The 22,797-nt window shown below is 41.6% G+C and overlaps 1 protein-coding gene across 2 annotated transcripts in view; it reads right to left on the bottom strand.

Moving 5' to 3' along the window:
- SMOC1 (SPARC related modular calcium binding 1) overlaps positions 1-22,797 on the bottom strand; it is a 133,589-nt gene that overhangs the window by 77,502 nt on the left and 33,290 nt on the right. For both annotated transcript variants that reach the window (XM_074909106.1, XM_074909105.1), the window contains exons 2-3: positions 12,641-12,812; positions 4,542-4,654 (exon numbers count right to left, since the gene is read on the bottom strand). In XM_074909106.1, coding sequence (XP_074765207.1) covers positions 4,542-4,654; positions 12,641-12,812 — 285 coding nt within the window. The remainder of the gene's footprint in view (positions 1-4,541; positions 4,655-12,640; positions 12,813-22,797) is intronic.

Raw genomic sequence — 22,797 nt, forward strand, 5'->3', positions numbered from 1 at the left:
AGACAACAGGTTTGACTGATGCACTTGCTGTAAGAGAAATCTCAGGGCTGCAATCATAACTGCCAGCAGCTGCAGTTTTGAGAGCCCTAAACTCAAAGAAACTCTCCAAGAAGACTTGCTCTCAGCCACTTGCAGACTTGCAAGGAAGAGAAACCACAGCTAGGCAGTGGAAGGTGGTGGCAAATAGCAAGACACACCACAAAAAGCCCCACAAGACTACACACCCAACGCAGGGTTAACATTTTTCATGTTCATATTAATCTGTCTGAAACTGATCCCGTTTAAAACCTCAGCAACCTTTTTTAAAAAACTGCTTGGGGGAAAACTATGAAGAATGCAAGTCTCTCTCAGCCCATGGCAACAAGCCCAATGGCACTAAGCAGCAAAAGAAAGTGTGCAGATTACCCAATAGAGCCTGTTGTTTATGAAGAACAGATCACAGCAGGTTAAGTTCAGCATGGAAAGGGAATGGCATTTATGCAAAATGCAGCATAACAGCAAAAAGGAAAGTGCAAGTCTTGGGAACAGAAATTGGTTTTAGTCATGTCCAATTTTGCACCACAGTACATGATCACAGTTTCATGCAATTAATCAAATTACTCCTACCAAACAAACATCATATGTTGCAAATAACACAAATTTTATCTGCGTGCTTATATTACTATGGGCTAAGTGCAGAGAGCTTTTCCTATAGGAAGCAATAAACCCCACAGACTCAAATATGAAGAAACAGCAATTCCAGAGCAATGCTACCTTTTACAGTAATCCTATCATGCCTGCAATGCCACCAGCTCTCCCATGCTGCAAATCCATGCCACATTTTTACATGTGTAAATGGTGCTAAAAAGGGATTTGTTAAGATCTTTGCAATACACAAGCTCCCAGAATAAGGGGAGCAGCACACATGGTGCATAGAAAAAGTTAAGAAAACCAATGAATTGACAGGTGCCTGCTCCCCTTCATGCAGTACACAAAATCTGTTATAACTAGCCATGCCTACAAAAACTGGCCATCCAAGCAACAGAATTGGTGGCAGCACTTCTTTTCAGTCTAGATTTTACAGACAATGAAAAAACCCACGGATTATACAAGTGTTTAAGACACAGAGGATGTCTCTAATACTGGGTTTAAATGCAAGACAAACCAAGGTTTTTGTCTTCAGACCCTCCTTCCTCTCACCCTTGTTGCTACATTCAACTGCAGTGAAGCAGGAGGAGATAGGCTGAGCATGGTCTCCTCTCTGCAGCCACTGCCCCATGCAGCACACGCTGCTTGTCACAGAACATCAGAGTAGCCGTGTTCTCTTCACCACCCTATAGCCTCATCCAATTTACACTGGAACCAGCTCCAAATTCAGTTTGGTACTGCATGCAGTTCCACAGCTGGAAAGGGCAGACTTGATCTACTTTCAGCAGAAAGAGCCTCACTTAATGCTGCTTTCAGTCATTGCTGCTTTCAATTTAGCTTCTAATCAAGAGGATAAATGATAAACCACAAAAGCAACAGTTCAATCTGGTTAAGACCAAGCAGGTTCTGTGAACATGCAGTTACCACTACCAAATGCAGCTCCCAATCCTGTGCTGTTTGTATTTTTCACTCCTGCAAAACTTTCAAGAATTTCCAACAAGTAATTAAACAAAAACCCAGATCTTTTGAAGTCTGATGGCAAGGACAATGATGTAGGCCTGAACACCTACTGTGTATGCATCTACAAAAAAGAGGGTCAGCTCAAGACCTGAAAGAAAATTATCTGCATCTTGAGTGAGTGCTATAATAATTAAGACATTTAATATTCTAAATATATTCATGCATCTTTGTTTCCCCTCTGAGAAGAATTTTTCTTCTACCCAAAATATTCCTCCAATAACAGTAACATAGAAGGGGGAAAGTTGTTGAAAAAATTTCCCTAACCAACTCTACATGCAAAGTATACCCTGAAGAGTATGCATCTGCTTAGATTCCTGTTGGGATGCGGATTCAAGGTTGAAGAGCATGGTGGGTGTTTTTCATAGAATCTTCATTGAGAGATGCTGCTGTGTTCTGGACTTCCCGACTGAGATGTTGGAGTCTGGATGGAGCAACTCTCTGGGTACCGAACCAGAATAAGATAATAACAGTTCAGAGTTGACTTCAGCAAGGTCTCAGGGACTTCAAGAACTGGCCTACACAGCTCCCCTGCACAGCAGAACCCAGGGGTGCCAATTGTCTGCACAAGAGATGCAGTATTCAAACCACCTCCACCAGATGAAATTGATGAGTTGCTGGAAGCAAAAACTGTTTAGACTGTTCACCAAAATTCTAATTTATACATCCTTTTAAAATCAAAGTTTAATTAATTTGGACCAGGAACTAAAGGAAATATTTGTCTCAAATGCAGATTGAACCAGTTAGCTTCCTCAGACATTGTTTTTCATTCACACTTTATGCGGGGACAGTGACCTTAAATGCTGCAATATAAATGAAGCTGGTTCCTGAGGTATGTGGAACGTGGGGTATTTTTATGATCCAAGGAATGATATGAATTCCAGTTAATTCCAGCTACAAAGAGATCAGAGGCTTCCTTCATCATGCCAGGTAAAACAAAAGCATTTCAGTGTTCACAGATAGGACTGAATGGAAGAAGAATGTGAAATATCACTTGGCTGACAGCTGAAAACACACTGTTTTTGTAAGCAGTTTCATGCTGCCCCTCCACTTGCAATCCACACTGGCCAGGGAATGTGCAGGAAAGAGGTCCAGCAACTGCTCTGCAATCCAGACACCAGTACCAACCTTGCAAACAAACCTGTCTGAAACAAAGCTTTATCAACTGCACTCTCAGTCCAGATTATTAGGATAAAAATTTCACCCCTACTTTACTCTCTGAGAGGTTGATGGGCAGATGACAGAGACACTGGAAAGTCAGCTTTCCTTCCCCATGTTTTCTTGAACTATAAAGTTTAACATGGAACACTTAGTTGGCCCACTGCACTAGGTTTTATAGGTATTCCCCTCCAGTGCCAACATAACCTGAGCAGCTCTACACAAAATAAAATTTCAACATCTAAGAGTATAGTTGGACTGCAAGAAACTGCAGACACCTTCTCTCTTACCCCCACCTTCCCAAGATGGTCCACACTGTACACAAATATGATGCTGCTCCAAAGAAGTATGCGGAGTTGGCAGGATGGATAAAACTTCTCACTTCACCATTAAAATCAAAAACAAAACAAAAACACTCCCACACACTAGATAATGGGAGTGTAATGCTGAGGGGGGGAATAAAAATTTTTGGTGGGTTATCACAAGAAAAATCTTTCCTCTCCTCTTCCCCCAGGCATCACAAAGTGTTTGAACCAACCCCAAAGCTTTTTGTCTTTCTCATCTTTTTGAAGCCAATATTGATTATATTTTGGAATTTCTTTTTTTACCTTCAAAAGACTTTGCAAAAAATAACTAATGAATGTTAAAATTTCTCTTAGGCACAAGATCTCTAGAGTAGTGTTAGATATAGGGAAGCTAAGGCAAAAAAAGTTGTGTGATTTACCTGAGTTCACAAAGTAGAGGTCATCAGGGTTGCAGGATTTTGGCATTTGAGATGCATGCCAAACTGAGCAGATAGCATACCCCTCCTACCTGTTAGGGAACTGCACATGAGCCATTTTTAACACCCAGTTCGGTTAGCATTGGGACACTACTCAGTAAGCTAGCGGTAACAGAACCAAGTATCACTCTTCATTTCCACCCTGCCTCAGCAAACTACTACTCTCAAAATCTCCTTCATAAGAGCTTTTTCTTTTTGCCATACTTCAACTTCTCTGGAATTCTGTATGACCTCTCCCAGTCCCACTGTTTCTGAAGGATGCTCATTGACCAGGACTAACTCTTCATTTTTCACAGGTATTAAAAGCCAACAAATCATAAGCCTCCTCTGCTACCCCTGCCTGAGGTAACTGCTTATCAAGAGAAGCAGCATTATGAAACACATCTGCAATCCCAGTACATCGTTTAGTTTCAGCAAGTGAACAGTGAAGAATCAAAAACTCAAACAAAGCAGTCTCATCACCTCTCTGCCAGACCCCCAAACCACAACAGGGCACAGAACAGGAAAGAGGAGTCTGTCATTAACAAGTACCCTGCAGAGTGAAGAGGCTCAACAGACCACTCTTTTTTTGCTGGGATAGATGAAGCACAGGTCCATAGTACAGCAGAAGAAGTTTGGTCCACACTGTTCTGTGAGAGCCACAGCTTGCTTTGCAGCTCATCTTCAGGGAAATAATTGACCTCCCCTGCAACTTGTTTTTGTTTCTGTGCTATGCTGGAGGTTGATGCCATTTGTTTCTGTGCTACATTGGAGGTGGATGCCATTACATATGTATGTGTCTTAGGGTATGGTGACCAAATCAAAGTTTCCGGTTGGTTAAACAAGTCCCCAGCTTTCAACATTTTCACCTAACCAAGTCAGAGCGAGCACCCATGCTGCTATCATCAGCTTATGCCTTAACAGAGAATCTCCTGCAGTCACTGGGAACCTGGCTGAAGGAAGCCAATAGAAATTTTACCTGCGTGAATGATCCATCCTCACTGCATTCAGGGATGAAGACGGCTTCCTGGGGCTTCTTTGCCTGTTCCAGTGCTTGAGCTCTCTCTAATCGACACTTGCTTTGGCCAGCATCTACAAAGATGAAAGCAAAACCCACTTAGATTGCAAACACCATTTGGCCTCTTCAAAAGGTACCAGATGCACCACACGGCGGGGATGGGGGGGAACGGGACGGGGACGGACCCCAAGCAAACAAATATAAGGCATCAAGGAGCATTGCCTGTACTTTAACAACTCAGCTATGGAGTTCACACTCACGATCCCAAAGACAAATATGAACCTAGACAATCAAACTATGAGACAGGAAATGAAGAGCTGCCTGATTTACTAGGTTTTTATGGTCATCCAAGAGCTCTGGAAGCTTCTTCCAACAAGTGCTGGAGCACAGTGTCCATGCAGTGAAAGGTCTTCCCAGAGGGAGTTATGCTTGTGTTAGTATTAACAGCCTGAAACTGGATGCTGAGCACAGGCCAAGTAATTCAGGCCCGGAAGCGAGCAATGTGAAGAAGGGATTGCCCCAGCAAACCTCCTTCTCTGAGCAACTCAAAGTAAATGCTAAAATAACTAGCCACCCATCTGAACTTCCACCTTTGTGCAGTTCAGATGAGGTAGATATGCCACTGCTTGTGCTTTTCTGAAAGCCAGCTTCTACCTCTAGTCCCAGTGCTTACAGCCAGGTATGCATTATATTTTCTCCTACTTTGCTTCCAAGAAAAAACATTGCTCTGCAAGCAGAACTTGCAGGGGTTAAAAACTCAGCTCTGCAGTTATTTCAGATGATGGCAGGATGTAGCATGACCTTAACCCCTTCCAGGTCCAGCTCACTGTTACAGAGCATAGACCCAGATAAGCCTAACACTGATGACTGATGAGTCAAAGAGGAGAGTTCTGCCCTGCAGAGATACAGATTGACTCAATGTTTACATTTAAAAACATGATGTCTAACAGTACAGCTGTTCAGTCTAGAAAAAGAAGAAAAAAGCAAACATCTGTTTCCATGGGGCTGACACAGGGACTAGCACCTTCTTCCTTCTCTGATGAATCCACTGACTGAAATATTTTCAGTGCAGGAACTTCAAAATCTGATCATTGGAATCCTTCAGCAGCACCACAGAGTGATTAAGGTTGAATTCTCATTCTACCAGGCACAGAAATCACAATATTTAACAAAAAAATTCCACTGGATCCCTGAAGATCCCATATTCTGCTTCACAGATGGCATGAACTTCAACAACAAAATCACCAATACTAGTACTGAATTAGAAAGCCAGTCTGGCTTCTCAGATCAACTGAATTCACACTGCATATCAAAAGAAGCAATTTCCATCTAAGCATATCTAGATGCAGAAACCAGTGACATGGCTATAAATAGTTTTGATAAAGACATAGAGCAGAACTTTCAAGCCCAGTCCTTTATTTACACAACTGGTGACACAGAAGACTAAGTTTCCAGTTTGCCAACATAGTTTCATTTTTAAACACATTACATTACTCCCCAAGAAGGATTTCATAAGTCTTCTGAAATTATGGAAATCAAACCCTACTCTTTGGAAAAAGTAATTATTCATAGCAGTAGTATTCAGCATAGATGTCCGTAGCTTAGGCACTGGGTCAACAAAGCAAGAGTGCCTGTATCAACTCTGCCACTGACCCACAAGTTGGTCACCTCACCTCCCTATGACCTTGTGTCCCTTCTGATCCTATGTCACTCATCTTTAGACTCTAATTTGTGGGGTGTTTGCACAATACACGTAGCACATGGAGCTTTGATCTCAGGTGGACCTACTATGAGCTTGTATAAAGAGCAAGATTGTTATTCACAGAATGCGAAGACTTTCTTGAATAAAATTTACACTGAATTTAGAGAAGCAGTATTTGGTTTTCTAATTAACCATGATATGACCTCTAAAGTGGAATTTCCTTTTCTCCTGGTTGCCAAAGTGACCAGATGATCAGACCTTGTTTGCACACCTCCACTGGAGGATGGTCCTGTCAGCAGTACTGACCCTTCCAACACATGCTTGTTCTTTCAGCTCAAAATGAAGCACTGGCAGTGCTGTTAAATGGAACACCTAACCATCACCTGCAGATCTCCTGTTCAAGCTTAAGAGTCTAATTTGCTTGGCATGACATAGGACATTATTGCAAAACCAGATGGTGTGGCTGCACCTTCTGTTTTACAGCTAGCTGTCTGACAAGAAACACCTTCAAGTTCTGCTCCACAGGAGACAAATAAGTAGCAAAAAAATAGCAGAGATTATGAAGATCTGCATGTAATAAGGAAAGGGGAAAAAAAAGAGTTGTAAATTTCTCACATGAAAATCAAACCACAGATTCACAAATGAGAGTGTGTTTTCTAGTCTCTCCATCTGAGGATACAGGACTGCAGACAGGCATATGTGGTTCCTCTCCTGAACATAAAACAGAAGCATAAAGCATTTCCACATAGCACCTACTTCAGTGCTGGCACCCTCACACCTACATGACTGAAACTGGATGCTTCACCACATAGCTGGTAGGAACAAACATGTTGTGCTATCCCCTGTAGTATAAATACATTAGGAGCCCAGGCAGAAGAAGACTAACTCAGATCTTTGTCCAATTTGTCTAATGAGCAGACAAACACGCATACAATCAAGCCCTTATTATAAGGAGAAGACAATATAAACATGTTACTGCTAAGGCGACTATGTCTCTCCTGGCAATTTTAACTGGCCTTCATAGATTGAACTCTACTATCACGCTGCGTAGCACACCACCACTACACCACTGCATCCTGTGTTGCAATTCAACCCTTGGCTCAAGCGATGTCTCTTCACAGATTGTTGCTGAAGGGTAGAGAAGACAAGACAATTTTTCTCCTGTTCATGAACGCTCAGCTCTGGTTACTTCTCCCATCCTCCTTTATTAATTTCCAAAGGTCATGCCCGTCCTTTCACAGCCTTAACTTGGAATAACCACATATATACCACCCTGGTTGGACAGGTGTGTGCATACTGCTGTCTCTTTTGTCTGTCATTTCACAGTTCAGTACTAGTAAAAACAGTGCCTTTAATATGAACATTTACCAGTTTTGTTTTTAAAAGGACTGTCAATCCTTTTCTTCCTCACTCTACAGGCTGGTATTTTTATAATGTTTGCATCAACATGTGATTTCAGTGGGATGACTTCACCTTGCTATTTCTGCTTTGTTAATTAGAAAATGTAAAATATTACATAAGTGCCAAGAAGTAGCTGCCAAATAGCTCACCCCAAATCAGATGCATTACAAATTTTACTGAAGCATGATGTTATGATGTAGATTAACAATTGAAATTCAGAATAGATATGTGAATCTGAGTGTTTCAGAACTCTTCCTTCCTTCTTCTTAAAAATGTTCTCTGGAGTATCAAACACTAAGCTTATAAAACAGAATACCACTAATACATTTCAGTTTCATGGTCCAGACAAAATAGGAATTTCTCCCCTCACATAAGGCGAAAAACCTAAACAGGGTGACTTCTTTAAAAACAGAGCCATTTAATATTTTGATTTTAAATATCTTAGGACAGATTTACTGCAGCTCAGAAAGTTGCCTTTTAAAGAAAATTCTTTCTTGAGTTGGTAGCTGGCAACTAGACTGTGAACTACAAGTGATGTTTTTGACATCTGTGGCCTAATCTGCAGAATGCAGAATCACAGAATCATCTAGGTTGGAAAGGACCTTGGAGATCATCTAGCCCAACCGTTCAACCTAGCACTGACAGTTCCCACCTACAGCATATCCTTAAGCTCTAAATCGACCCGACTCTTAAACACCTCCAGGGATGGGGATTCCACCACCTCCCTGGCAGCCCATTCCAATGCCCAACAACCCCTTCTGTAAAGAAATGTTTCCTGACATTTAGTCTAAACTTTCCCTGGTGCAACTTGAGGCCATTCCCTCTTGTCCTGTCGCTTACTATTTGGCTAAAGAGACTCATCCCCAGCTCTCTGCAGCTTCCTTTCAGGTAGTTCTAGAGGGCGATGAGGTCTCCCCTCAGCCTCCTCTTCTCCAGACTAAACACCCCCAGTTCCCTCAGCCGCTCCCCATCAGACCTGTGCTCCAGACCCTTCACCAGCTTTGTTGCCCTTCTCTGGACACGCTCGAGTAATTCAATGTCCCTTCTGTAGTGAGGGGCCCAAAACTGACACAGTCATCGAGGTGCAGCCAAATGCAGGTGCACATCATTTTGGATTTTGCAATGAAGTTGGCTAGTTACCATGGTTGATCTTATTCATGAACAGTTTATTCAAATGAGACCACTGTGTCCTTCATAATATACACAGTGCACTCCTGAATGGGCCCCGAGAATTCCAGCATCCTCTCTTCAACAGACAGAGGCAGTTTTGACACTAGGCATCATGGTATAAAGACCCAAGCTATTCTACTAATATAAAGTAAAACATCTCAAGACATCCACACAACACTAGCAGTAAATCTATATGATGCAACCCCCAAAATTTAGCTATTTAATTTAAATTCTACTTTGTTTTTATCAAAAGCTCAAAGGGCAAAAATTGATCCAAGCAGCTTGTGAACTATTTCTAGCTTCATTAGGTAACTGTCTCACATACAGGCCAGGTCCCCACCAGACACGAAGCAGTCCAGCTACACTGAAGTCAGCAGATTCATACCCATTTACTCCAGCCAATGATCTTTGTCTTTGCATAAAACAGGCAAAAAAATGGAACCTGAGCAAACTACAAACACATGCCCATCTGTCCCACAGGGAGTCAATCATTCTTCACTCTCCCCACTGTTTTCCACTTCATTTCTGACAAGTCCTACACCTGGAATCTCCAACAACATGCTTTGCTCCTCCTTTGATACCCACATACCATTTCTACTCCAGAGTTCCCTAAGTTATTTGGAGCATACCTAAAAACATGACTAAACTTGCAAAGTGATTGAAAGCATCATTTAAGATTTTATTGACTAACTGCTGCCAAGGAGGGACCCACTCCCTTGACTAGGAATAAGAAAGTTCAAAGACAAAACACATGGATCTAGAAAGTGGACTAAAAATTATTTCAAAATACTATCTCCTGTCCAACAAGAACCGTAGGTGGAGGAAAAAGACTACCTTCAAACAACCCCATCATTAGGCAGAAGGAGACTTCCCTTCCCTTCCCAGGACATTAGCCAAAGTTGTGTTCACCCATGTGTCCCTGGAGAAAGACTGAAGATCCCTGTTACAATTCTGACCAGTAGTTTACAGATAGCTTGTTCTTAGATCACAAGTCACTATGTAGAATAAACCTATCAGAAGACTTCAAAAACCAATCATTACAAGTCTAAAGGGAAGTTTTTAGAACACTCCCATCCCTTTTTTTTAATTCAATAGGCCAAACAAGTTCCTAGAAACCAACCAGTTAACAAAGAAATGTGTTTTAAGTCACAGATACCCAATGTACCCTAACAATCACTGCACGATCTTGACAGCTTGCCAAGACTCATTTAACAAGTATTTGTCCTTCATCCCTGCAAAGTTTTGAGGCAGAACTCTTATGTGACATTAGATCTTAAGATGTCTGCTAACAAAAGATCCAGGTAGAAGTGCTTGGCTGCGTATTTCACGCAGTTACACCATCTGGAACTATTCTCTGGATTCTCATCAATGAGGCTCCATTTGTCATGGATGCCACAGTCTGATCATTTTAAGCTACTCCTGACTTTTAACCCTTTGTGATGTGTGAGTGAGGGTTCAGAGGGAGTTAAGATAATTTAGCACTGAAGGAATTTCATTGAAAAGCACATGAGGAAGCTAGCAAGGAGCAAGAGCTGAATAAGAGTTATAGTTCCCAAAGGGCTGGCAAGATTTAATCTTTAAAGGTCCTTAGCTGAATCAAAAAGGTTCTGTTCACACTATAGAAACCATTCTGCTTGCCTTGACACAAGTACAGTTCAAGTTATCGGCATATGAAATTGGAAACCTATTGTAATCTGGGGTGCAAAACTATGCTTTGCTGTCCACAATATACTTCCTCTTTACCTTATTTTAGTCACCTGGCTTTCTTCCCACCTCAGAGAAGGAAGCACAAGTTAGAACTGCTCATTTCATAAGGATAAAGTGTTGGATACAGTATCTATCACAACTGCATGTGACTGGGCTCGATGGCCCATGGATTGATCCCTTCCAGTTCTATAGTAGTTCACCTGTAGAGCATCTCAATCATGCAGAAGGAATGAAAGCCATTCAGGGTAAACCTGGTGCCCTACTACAGCAGAAGGTGCTCGAACACTGCTGTTGATACTTTCCTTTGTGTGAGTACAAGATACAGACCTGGCCAACCTCCTGTAGTAGTTAGGCTCACCTGTCTCACAACTGTCTGTACTTGCCAAGAACCATGATCTTTATGAGCAACTAGAGGTCATATTCCTAATGCAACTAGAAAAACAAAATACCTTTCAATAGCAGCACAGAGGGAAATAACCAGAAAGGTTAAATTTGAATGTGATAGTTAAAAGAATATTCCTACTTCCCAGTGATTCATGGGACTGTTAATGGGTTAAAACCAAGACTTGGCAGTTGTCAAACACTCCCTGGTTATTAGGTACTGTATAGTACCACAGAATAAGAGGAAAAAGGAAAGGAGAATGTGAGTAGTTTCAGCTAAACATTATGGCTGTGTCAGAGAGCAGAAAGGAAAGTATGTCTTACCTTGCTTAAGACAAAGTCTTCAGTTACTTCTTTGGGACTCTTTGCAATCACGATATACAGTAGGCTGTGTAGTTTGGCAGTCAACATTTTCTTACTTCCAGAAACAGACACTTTTGTACATGGAGGTAATACATTTCAGATCCCATGTTTTAAGTAACTGAACAGTGCCAGTTTACATGCCATCAGCCATGGAGTTGCTTATCTAAGCCACTCTGCTCAAGTGTTGAAAGCAAAAGCAGGACTCCCACCCTACCACTTCTTATTGTGACACTCAAAAATGTATCACTTGCAAGAACAGTTCAACTGCTTCTCAGGCCCTGAGAAGAAAGCTTCTGGGTTTTCAGTACTCAGAAAGCAGCATGATTCAAAAGAAGAGAAGCTGCCATAAAGCAACCCAGCAATGAGAAAAAAAAAATTAAAATCATACAAGTAATTTTTTTTCCAATAAGAAACTGTCTATAAAAAGAGCAATATTTGGGGTCATGCTCATAATTCACCTGAACTATAAAGCTTGTCAATACATTGAGAAGCGATTTCCATTTTAGGACACATAATTCTGACAAAGAGGTATTTTTATAATAGTAAAAAAGCTTTTATAAACAAAAGCTAGGCTTAAATATACACCTATTTATCCTTCCACTGGGATTTTAATGAGTCTCTCCTGTCACTTTAACCAATTGCTAAAAACATCTGTGCCATCTGCCCTCTGATACAATTGTGTTCTCAGAAAATGCACTCAACTTGATTTTTCACTTCACTGTAGAAGCAAAACATTTGTGTGACAAGACACCAATATTCCTTAAAAAAGTTTCAACTTCATCTTTGGACTATGCTGAAGAAGAGCTGAATTGAGAGACAAACAATATTCTCACTTAAAAGTAGATGTGTAACAGCAAACAATCAGAAAAGAGGCCATGTAAAGCCTTGCATGCATTCCGTCTTCTTAATTAGCTCAGCACAGAAAGGCTGTGTACATCTGAAAAGGGACTAGACGTCTAACATGCACTGTACTTCTTCCCCACTCCACATTCCTATCACTCGAAGGTATCACAGTTCCTCACCAGCATAGGTAGCAAGAAAGAGCTGCTCTTTCAGGATTTGATTTTGCATTTCCATGGGGCCAGCTCCTTCAGCTCTGCAGCCACATATTCTGGCCTTTTTCAGTGATGTGTCTGGCTTCTTTGCCTTCTTTCACTGATAATTCAGTCTGTTCTTACTCCTGCCACCTAAACCCAGATACCCATGCTCACACGAATGTACAATTCCAATCAGATTACTCACAGAGCATGGTACTAAACTCAAGGGTCTAAGAATCCAGTTTTTTATGAGGTAGGACTCCCATTCTTCCCCTCAAAGGTATTTGAAATTCACCTACCTTTGCACCGGCCACGATGAGTCACACTCAGACTTGACTCCCGGCATTTGGCTCTCTGGTAGTCGCACATTGACTCGTATGTTCTGCCATCAGAGGCACAGAGGGGTTTGGACTGGGACCTGGAGCAATGCAGGTTACACTGAGGGTCTCTGTCACGGTCACTTATTAAAAACTGGAGGAAGTGAAAAAAAAATATTGGTTTTGTTTGTTTTCCCAAAACAAAACAAGTGTATTTTGTTTTTATGACAATAGCAATATGGTCTATAATGCAGTTTAAGCTACCTACCAAAGCTGACTTTGCCTGAAGGGGACTTAAAATGAAAGACGTACATCTTAAACAAAACAAAACAAAACAAAAAAAAAAAAAAAGGGTCTTTGCCATTCCATTTTCTTTAATAGAACGGAAACATTACTCACTCTGCCTCACCTCTGAAAACATAAGATGTGCAAAGCCAAACACAACCCACACGGGAAGGGCAATACTGAGTCACAACAGCCCAGATTGCCCAGCACCCTGCCACAAACAGCATCTGGTACTAGACAATTTTAGTCAGAGGTGCAAGAAACTTATCACCGAGGACAGAGGAACTTGGTGGTTGAACCATGGATGTGGCCAGCTTTATATCACAAGTTATTTGTTAAAGCATTACTTATGTCATCTGTGGATACCACCTGCAACAGCATACCTGCACACTCCTAAAGCCACATTTTGTTCTTTCCCAGTGACATCCTGCCCAGCTGGCAACTGCATTCCATGCATCCCACAATCTAACTGCACATGATGTGAAAAGCTTTTTCCTTTCAGAAGTCTGAATTTGTCATCTTTCTGAATACCTCTTCTTCCCAAGCATTCAGTCCAGATGCAGCCTGTTTTGTGTAAACTCTTTTCTTGTTAAGTCTCTCAATGTGAACTACCCCAGTCTCCCAATTCCTTGCCCAGAAGACTTCCTCTGTGCACCATCACTGCTGTTTCCCTTCTCTGAAGACAGCTTGGATTCTGCCCTGTCTTTTGGAGATGAGGAAACCCACAATGGACACGTATGAGTCCCCATTTTCTGTCCACTTGTTCCCTGCAAATCTCAACATCTGGCAGTAGTTTACTGTTGTAGCCTCAGCTGTACTCTGAGCTGGCTATAGGGCAACCCAGGTCTCTTTCTGAGAGTCATACTGTCTTCCTGAGGACCCTGACTCCTAGTCCTCTCCATAACCATTGGCATAGAGTTTCAGCAGGACATGACAGTAGCAGCTCCTTCCACTTTCCATGCTACCCGGCTTAGTGGTTAGTCAGTCAGATGTTTAACTATTATCCAAACCCAACCACCTGCTCACAGGAAGATTTCAGGGGACTCTTGAAACAAGTCCCATGAGGATTAAGCAAAGAAAAGGGAAGTTAAACCTGCCTTGCACTTCCCCTTCCCAAGCTCCCATCTCTTAAGCCTCTTACAAGCCTGGGGGGACCAGAGCTGCTCTCTAATACACCAATATCCCAGCTTGCTGTCAGAGCAGGTATGAGCTCAGCAGTTCGGGGCTGGCTGGCAAGTGGACATTGACTGACATCCTGCCTGCATGCACAAAGCCACGGCTCTCCAAGTGTGTTGATAGCTGGATGCCTTACAGGGAAGTGTGAGTCACTGCCATAATCACCTTCGTGTTACAGTTGCCTACAAAGCTGTCTGCTCTATGCTTTGAGGTTAAAGCTGTTGAAAAAACATTGCCTGAAGCCTAGTTTGGGTTGGTTTTTAACCACTCCAAGAACATGCATCTCTGAAATTTGTTTTTTGACATTTTAAAAAAAAATTCTTCACCTTCTTTATCTCCCCAATTAAATGAGATGAAAAACAATTGAGAAGTTGCATAGTTTCATATAAAAACATATTAGCTCTGTACTGCTGGATCTTTTGAAGACTCATGCATTACTAAAACCTCTATGTAAACATGACAGCTGGGAAAAGTAAGCAAGATCTGCACTTTTAATTTCAGTGGGGCAAACTTTTTTTTTAAATCTCATCTGTCAGAGACTTGCCAAAATTTGTAACAGCACCAAGTTTTTAAAATGTTTTTGTTCCTTTTCTGCAACACTTTCTATAACCTGGCAACACCTGTTCCAAATGGGAAATTGGAAAATTTAAACCTGAAGGCAATTTTAAATGGTTTATAGAGACCTGGAGTAGACTATAAAAACACTGTAAAGCTGGACCAGATTTTTGTCCAGTTCTTGTCAGGGGTTGGAGTATCACAAGTTAGCTTGGAACAGGTCTGGCTACAGTAATGTCTTTCTGTAGCCCCCAAGGTGCAAAGATCACCAGCGACTGTAAACACACAGCAAAAAGCAGCAAACTGAAGATGCTGAAGCTTCCTCCCAGAGTGTGATGTCAGAGACCCTGAAAGGCTCGCAAGGCTTTTCAGCTGTCTGTATAAACAGACTTTAAAAGCAGAGCTGCCTGATAGCACAGTATAGTGCACATATAGCGATTAAGTATTCAGTTAAACACAGAAGCCATTCTGGTTTAGAAGGAATGCATGCATCTGCCATTTATCACAACTTTGAGGGCTTGAGCTACTGGCATGAGACTTTTTGCCAATTCCTTCTGTCAGAAGCTGAGTTCCACAGATCAGAATTACCCAGAGGTACACCAAAAAAGCTATTGGTTCCCAGCATGAAACCAAATTATGAACTTACTGAAAAGTCAGCTTGTATCATGAAAACTCCCCTAAGCCTTCTGCAGCCTGTACCAAAATACTTAGTATAGAGGGGACTTGCAGGCCAGGAATGCCCCTCCTTCCAGAAAGGGCATCTCTGAAGAATAGAAAATCCTTCTCAGGGCTGACAAATGAGCTAAACCTAAGGCTATTGAACAGCTTTCCTCCAGTGCCTTCGCGCAGAGGGATGAGGAGGAACAGCTTGGCATTGATTAATTATGAGGGCCTGAGAAAACATGCAGAGCACCCCAATGCAGTCTATGAAGTTCTTGCCTACCCAAATTAAGCCGAGAACCATGTTATATATATATATATATATTAAAAAAAAAAAAAATCAAAGCCTTTTTAGTGTTTGTAATTTGGATTACAGTAGGGAGCCCACACAGCATGTTAGGTGCTTTCCAGACACTGAAGATGCCACACCTGCCTTGCCAAAAAAGTTTATGGTTTACGTAGTTGCACAAGATGGTGCTTGTTTTGTTCAGCTAGATTATAATTGTAAAAGTCTGCATTAATTTCCAGAAGGATCCAGGATCATGCCTGTCTGATCAGGGTTCTTCTCACGTGATCAGAAAGTACTGCCAGAAAGGCTGGATCTCCTGGAGATATTACCGAAGGGCTTCAAAAAAATCCCCCTTACAGTAGGACACCCGCTCCACTGTAGCTCAGAGCCCTTGTCTTTGATTGGCAGCCCTGCCAGCTTTCAGAGATTAAAATAGTGATTCTTTGTCCCATTTCTTACTAGTAAGCATTCATGCTACAGAACTGATCAACACAGAGCATCCAGAGTCATTTAACATACTAGCTGTTTTGAGTGTCCATCCCCTGCTGTCCAGCAGAGTTTTCTTTCTAGCATTTTGCCTGTCTGAAAGCATGACAACTGCCCTCCTTTATAAACAGCCTCAGCTACCCGAAGAAGAAACACACTGAAATGTGTCTGCCCATGGGGAGAGCACTTGAATCTCTTAACAGCTAGGACTACGATTCATAAATTACTCATTCCCAGTTCTTTATTCCCACTTCATGCAAGCAGGCACTGCTTTTCCAAGGAGCACAGACCTGCTCCAAAAGAACACTTTGGTCACTGAAGGCATCTTGGTCTGCTGAGCCAGGCAGAGGGCTGTGAGCAACATGCACAGGGTGCCCAGACACCTGGTACTGACCTTCCCCAAACACAGGTGAGGCAGTAACGTGATTCACTGGTCCCTTCAGGGGAAGAGTAGCAAGATAAAGTATCCTGACTTGAACAGCAGATGTCCTATTATGACCCTTGAAGCTCAGATCAAAGCCTGATGTCCTAACAGCTTCAGGACACCCCCACAAACAGTCCTTGCAAAAAACAGAATCAACAGAGTAGTGCTTGGTGCTGTACACACAGACACGCAACATGAACAGATCTGGACTGAGGGAAAAAGTAACCCTGTAAACATGTGCAGCACCAGCAGGTTTCCAAGCGTCATCTGGAAAGAAGAGGGAAACAATTATTTTAGCCCCGAGATTTCTCAAAGCCACTTCTTGATATCTGTGTTCCCATTTGTTTCAGAACAGACTACATCCAAAACAAATGAGACTGGAAATGGTGTCACTGGCTTATCGGGTTTTTTGGGTTTGGGTTTTTTTAATAGTAGAAGAACTATTAAAAGCAGAACTAAAAAACCACAACAGCACCACACAAACACACAACCCAAAACCACACACAACCCCCCACAAAATAACCCACAAAAACTAGCAGGAACAATCTATTTTCCAGATAAATACTAAAATTGACAAGATTGCAAATGGGACCCCTTGAATGTAGACTCAATACTAAAATGTAAGTAACACTAGTATTAGACAACAGTATTTGTATTTTCATAGTATTTGCTTACATTAAAGAGGCTTGCACAGCTCCTACACCAACCAACTTGAGTCCTTGCCCTAAAGAGCTTCCAGTTCAATGCAGCTCTCAGAGCATCTTTTTATGTCAAATGTTGTATCTGTATAAGGACATAAACCTCCTTTAGCAAATACATTTACACAGGTGCTTGCAGAAACCACTTCCCAAACTACTTTCTGCTTCTTCAGACTTGAAAAGAAAAAGGGAAGATAAGAGGTCAGAACAAAGTTAACTTTGCCAACAAAGCATATCTGTTCTTTTTCTCCACACCTCAACACCACTGCTGACAAACAACAAACACTGATTAAAGGGTTTTTAATGCCTGTGAAGGAAAGCAGACTCCCTGCAGCTGCACAGCAGCTGGGAACACTTGTGTTATTTAGCAGAGAAAGGTCTGACCCCACAAGTGAAAATGAGCTTGGTGGTCACTCATTCTATTCACCATCTGGGTACATTATAAGCACAAACAGAACAGCACAGCCCTTTGTGATGGAGGTAACGAAAAATGGCCAAAGCATTGCAGTCCAGATTAACATGCCTTAGCAAGACTTCAGGGGAAAGGGAGAGCAAGGGACACGAGTGAAATGAACATGAGAAAGTGGAATTCTATTAAGAAACAAATCTGGAAGACAATATTCCACTACAGACCAAAGCAGAGACGCCTCCACTAAACAGTGTCTTCACTTCCGATCAGGACTGCAGGCTGCTGCCTAACAAAACTGAGAAGCAGAGAGATCAAGAAAAGAGCATGTGCAATGCCTTACTCCTGTTTTGGCAGACTTCAAGTTTGAAGACTCTTAGAATACATCTTTGGAAAAAGTGATCAATCTAGGTATGTTCATATGGCACAGATCACCCACCCATTTGTCTAAGCACTCAGACTGTCCAGTCTTAGGTACAAATGAGCAAGTCCTTCCTGGGGAGAATTCCCCAGGAAAACCATACCATTTTACACAGCAGAGGAGACTATAAACTTCTGGACAATTTTGTTGCTGTTGGAAAGCATCATTTCACATTTCCTAGTTTTAACCTCACAGATTTATGCTTTGGTTTCAGCCTCCAAACTGGTGCAGCCAGCCATACTAGAGACAGGGCTGGAGCCAAGTCCCAGTTTTAATCATGACTACACTCTCAGCCCCATGGCAGATTGCCTACAGGGCACAAGGACTTCAACCATGGGTTTGGGACTTCAGCCAAGTTTCCTGCCATGGAACCAAAAGCCTAGCAGGCCTCAAAGGTGTCAAAGATCCTGCTCTAAGCCAGAGTCCCAAAAGCTTAGCTTCTAAAAATACGAGAAAGTTTGAAAGCCTTAGAAACTCTGGCAGAGATGGGACCATCAGGACTTGAAGTCTTCCATGTACAGAAAGATATCAACCAGCCAGAGCCACCACAACTCTCAACAGCTGACCAGGGTGTCCAGCCTCTGTCCTGAAAGTGCCCGTGCAGCCTCAGAACCTATCTACTGAAAAAAGGCTTTCTAAGTGAGCTCCCTGGGAAGTCTGTCATGTGTTTTGGCACATGGGGAGGAAGATTTATTTTAATAGTCCCTTTCTGGAAATGCTCACAAGTTGTATTTCACTTGCATCTGGATGACTTCGGTTTAACAATATGTTTTTAAACCCAAGTTTCATGAAGTACTGCATCTTAAGTTCCAGTCCTTGTGTGGGTGTTTTCTAGCACCCTACAGTTTTATACCAAGACTTAAGGCTTTCCCAACAAATTTCAGAAGAGCACAGCACCTTCCCCAGACAGGAGGGACTTACAAGAAGGATACTGTAATACTTTTATTCTTTGAGTCATCCCACCTGCAAAGTGAAGAAGAATCCAGCCTAAGTTAAAGCATCACTTATGTTTCAATCCCAGGCCCCCAGCTGTGCAAACAAGAATGGGTTCAAAGAACACAGCTTGTGCTTGAGGATGGTGAAGGCTGGGCAAACATATAGGATCACACCACAAAGCAGGCAAATTCTAGATGTATTTCTATGAGCTGAATTCAAGACAATTTTCTGCCCCTACAGGCTAGAAACCTCATTTTTCTACAGTGATTCTCCCTTCCCCCCACTATCCTCCCTCAATCTTTGTTTTGTGTAAGTCACTACAATGAAGGAGAGCGCTCAAGTATGATGCTTCATTTGCTAGATGACTTCTAGCTAGGAAACACTTTGGTTTTCAACACAAACTGATTCCCAAATATGATGCAGCAGCTGTGCTCTGCTTTTAGAAGATGAGGTACTAGATCCAAACAAGTTGCCTAACAGCATATTTGAAAAGCCCACCTAGGACAAATGGTTCAGGACAAACCCTTAGAATCTGACATCACAGAGAAGCTCTACTGGCTTTTTTGTTGTTGTGTTTAACAGAAAAAGCCATTGCAGTCAGGGAGTGAACTTTTAAAATTATCTCTTTTTACTTTTGAGGTGCAAGTTTATCCAAGTGTTTAACTACAGTTGACTTGTGGGAAGGTAAATGCTAGAGACATCAAGGGCAAGAAGTTTATTTCAGATTTTCATATAATCCCTTCTTCTACAGAATTTTTATCCACATGTCTATATCACCTTTATAAAAAGTGACTTTGATTTTATAAACATCAAGTTTAAACATCTCCTAAATTGTACCACAGATCAGTATACTGATCAACTAAGAGGAGGAAACCAAAACCCTAAAACACAAAATAGAAATTTCAGCTCAAGTCTCACATTGCTAACACACTTCTAAACCTTTCTAGTAAGTTTGGCAATGTTAAGGTAGAGACTGATTTAATTCCTTTGAAATAACATTACTTCAGTTTCTGTCAAAGCTCACTCTCCTATACTCAGATTATTCTTGCAGCCAAGATGACATGTAAGCCTAGAACAAACTTGAGATTAAATTTAATTTGTCAAACACATTGACAAGAGAAGGCATGTTTAACTTGGACTATTTTTTCTCTTTAGCTTTGCTACTATACATGTTGAACCAGATAGAAAATCCAGATGTTTGCATAGTCAGGCAATGAACTTCTTGTCCCAAAGAAAATGACGGCAAAACTTCCATTGACATAAAAGGTGGGATCTTGTCTTTAGTAAACTGTATTGTCTAATAACCCGATCCAGTCTTTCTGGTTTAGTGAATCCTCTGCTTATTCAGCATAACTTGAAAACAAACTCAAAACACCCTTCCATATAATTTATGCCAAGTTAGTCTCCTTTGAGTAACCATATCCCCCGGTTTAGTTTGTCATAATGATAGTTGAGGCTGCTGTTCTCCTCTAGCAAATGTAGCAGGGTCACAACTTTGTGCTGTCACTAGAAGGTGAGAAGTCAGCTATTCCATTGTAATGAGATGTTTTCCTCAGAAGAAGCTCTCAGGAAAGCAAAAGGGTTGAAGTAATGTCAGGTGCATACTTTAACAAAGGACAGTATCTCAAGCAAGATTTCTAAAAAAAGCGATCCCTATCCTTATACAAATGCTATCATGCTGAATGCTTTAAACCACTGCATGTGTTCTTCATGATCTGGGGCAAATCCTCTTGGCCCTGATTCTCTTGAATCATAGAGAAGATAGAAGTACATGCTTTCTTACCCTCCACTGTATAAACCACTAAGAGTCAGTTCCAGGATTTGTAGAGTTCTGTGCACTCACATGGAAGTTCAGCCACATACAAAAAGTGGCTATGAAAGAATACTTTCTTGACCCTATTCTCCCCTTGTACTACCTTTAGTAGTACTGGCTACGCAGTCAGCCTAAGAAAGTTTCTTCCCCATTTACAAGAGCTTGGAGTACTGCAGACAGATGGAAATTGGGGTCATCAGTTCTGAGCTCTTGAGGTGTTAGAAGATGCAATTAGATCCAGTTGTGTAATCCACAATAATCTTCCCCTCCACCTACATTTAGTTCCTTCCTAATAATTCCACCAGAACTTTGCTGGGGCCTATTGCTTCTCAAGAACATTAGTGCAAGACCCTTCCCTGTCTCTAAGTTTCTACGAATGCGCATTTGCCAACATGACAGTAATACCTTTCACTATGCTGTAATGAACAGCATAACACTTCTTCCTCGTTTCAAAGGGCAGAAGAGTCTTGATATCAAGTAAGTTTCTCAAGTCTTTGCTATGTAATGCAAGGATACACATTAACTGCAAGTATGTCCGATTACAATCAAGGTTTGCTGAAGCATTCTTAAATGAATAACCTATTTGATAAGTACAAATTCTCTATTGCATTTCCATCAGTAGCCCAATAGCTATAAAGGTATTCCCTTTAAATCCAATTCCATTAAAAGTTGGCTTCATTACCAGATACCATCTCATCCACATCCCTTTCTCTTAAGCACCTTCTCATGCTATCTTTCTCTCAAGCACTCAAAGTACTTTGCCCTTTCCTTCCACAGTATTATTGCTGAAGACCAGGGCACCTACGTTAAGTGGAGTCTCCAAGTCAGCTGATAAGCTTTCTAAACATCCCAAACTGACAATAAGATATAAAACACCTTTTCTCCTCCCGTCATCACTCATTCTCCCCAGTAAGACAAAAACCTTCTGTACATGACAGAGACTGCCCACTGTCCACTACAAAAAGTGGATATCAATTCTTACCAAAGATGGCTTTGAAACCCTCTGAACACTGTCTCCTGGGTACCATCAGTTCCCTTTAGCATGCACACAAGGCACATTAGGTAAGCACACACAGCAAAACAAATACAATTGAACTTACATCAAGCCAGATATTTTTTCCCCACTATCTAGTCTATACCACAGGAAGTGTCTCACTTCACTCATAGACTTATGTATTAGACACTGTTACTGTAAACAAGGCAGGTGTGTGAAGATCTACCATCTCTGGAACTGCTCTACTCTGATAGGAGGTCATCACATGAGGAGACATGATGATTAAACATAGTTTACAAACACAGTTTGGCAGCCATATCTTCAGAGTTGAGCTCCAATAGAAATAAAACTGTACAAAGGCACTCCTTAGACCACAAATGTTTTGTTCTTGTAGATCTTCCAGGATGGACAATGCCACCCATTAAACTCCATAGCTCCACAAGTTTCAGCCCTTCTTAAATCAATTCTTCTAAAATGCTGAAAGAGGCATTCAGATTGAAGCTGGCATCCAGCCTTCATTATGGTGGTTGTTACTGCTGCCAACAGCAGAACCAAGAAGTAGATATTAGACATAGCTGAGCTCATTAGTCCAAAACCCAGCAAGGGCTGGCTGCCCATCAGTATAGGTATACTAACTGAATGCCAGGACTGAAATTCCATTGCACAGGAGGGATATTAAAAAAGGAGGTACTGTGAACATTAAAGGGCTTGCTTTTCTTAACTATATTCTTACCCCTACATGATCCAAAGAAAATAATTAACCAAAGATAACTCTCAGGGGAAGACGGTTGCATCAGGGGCTGCTCCCCATTTCATTTGACTTTACATGTACTATCAACATTTCAGTGTCAAAGCTTCTGAAGCAATATTGTTACTGTCTGGGGACATAACTATCTTGACATGTCTCCTTCTATAATCCTACCTTGCCATCTCCAGAGACATGTTCAGAGTTGGTTCTGGCCCCATCAGCTATACAGAATAATAAAGGAGGTTGCT

This window comes from Athene noctua, chromosome 6 (assembly GCF_965140245.1).
Source record: "Athene noctua chromosome 6, bAthNoc1.hap1.1, whole genome shotgun sequence".
In the NCBI taxonomy this organism is placed as follows: Eukaryota; Metazoa; Chordata; class Aves; order Strigiformes; family Strigidae; genus Athene; species Athene noctua.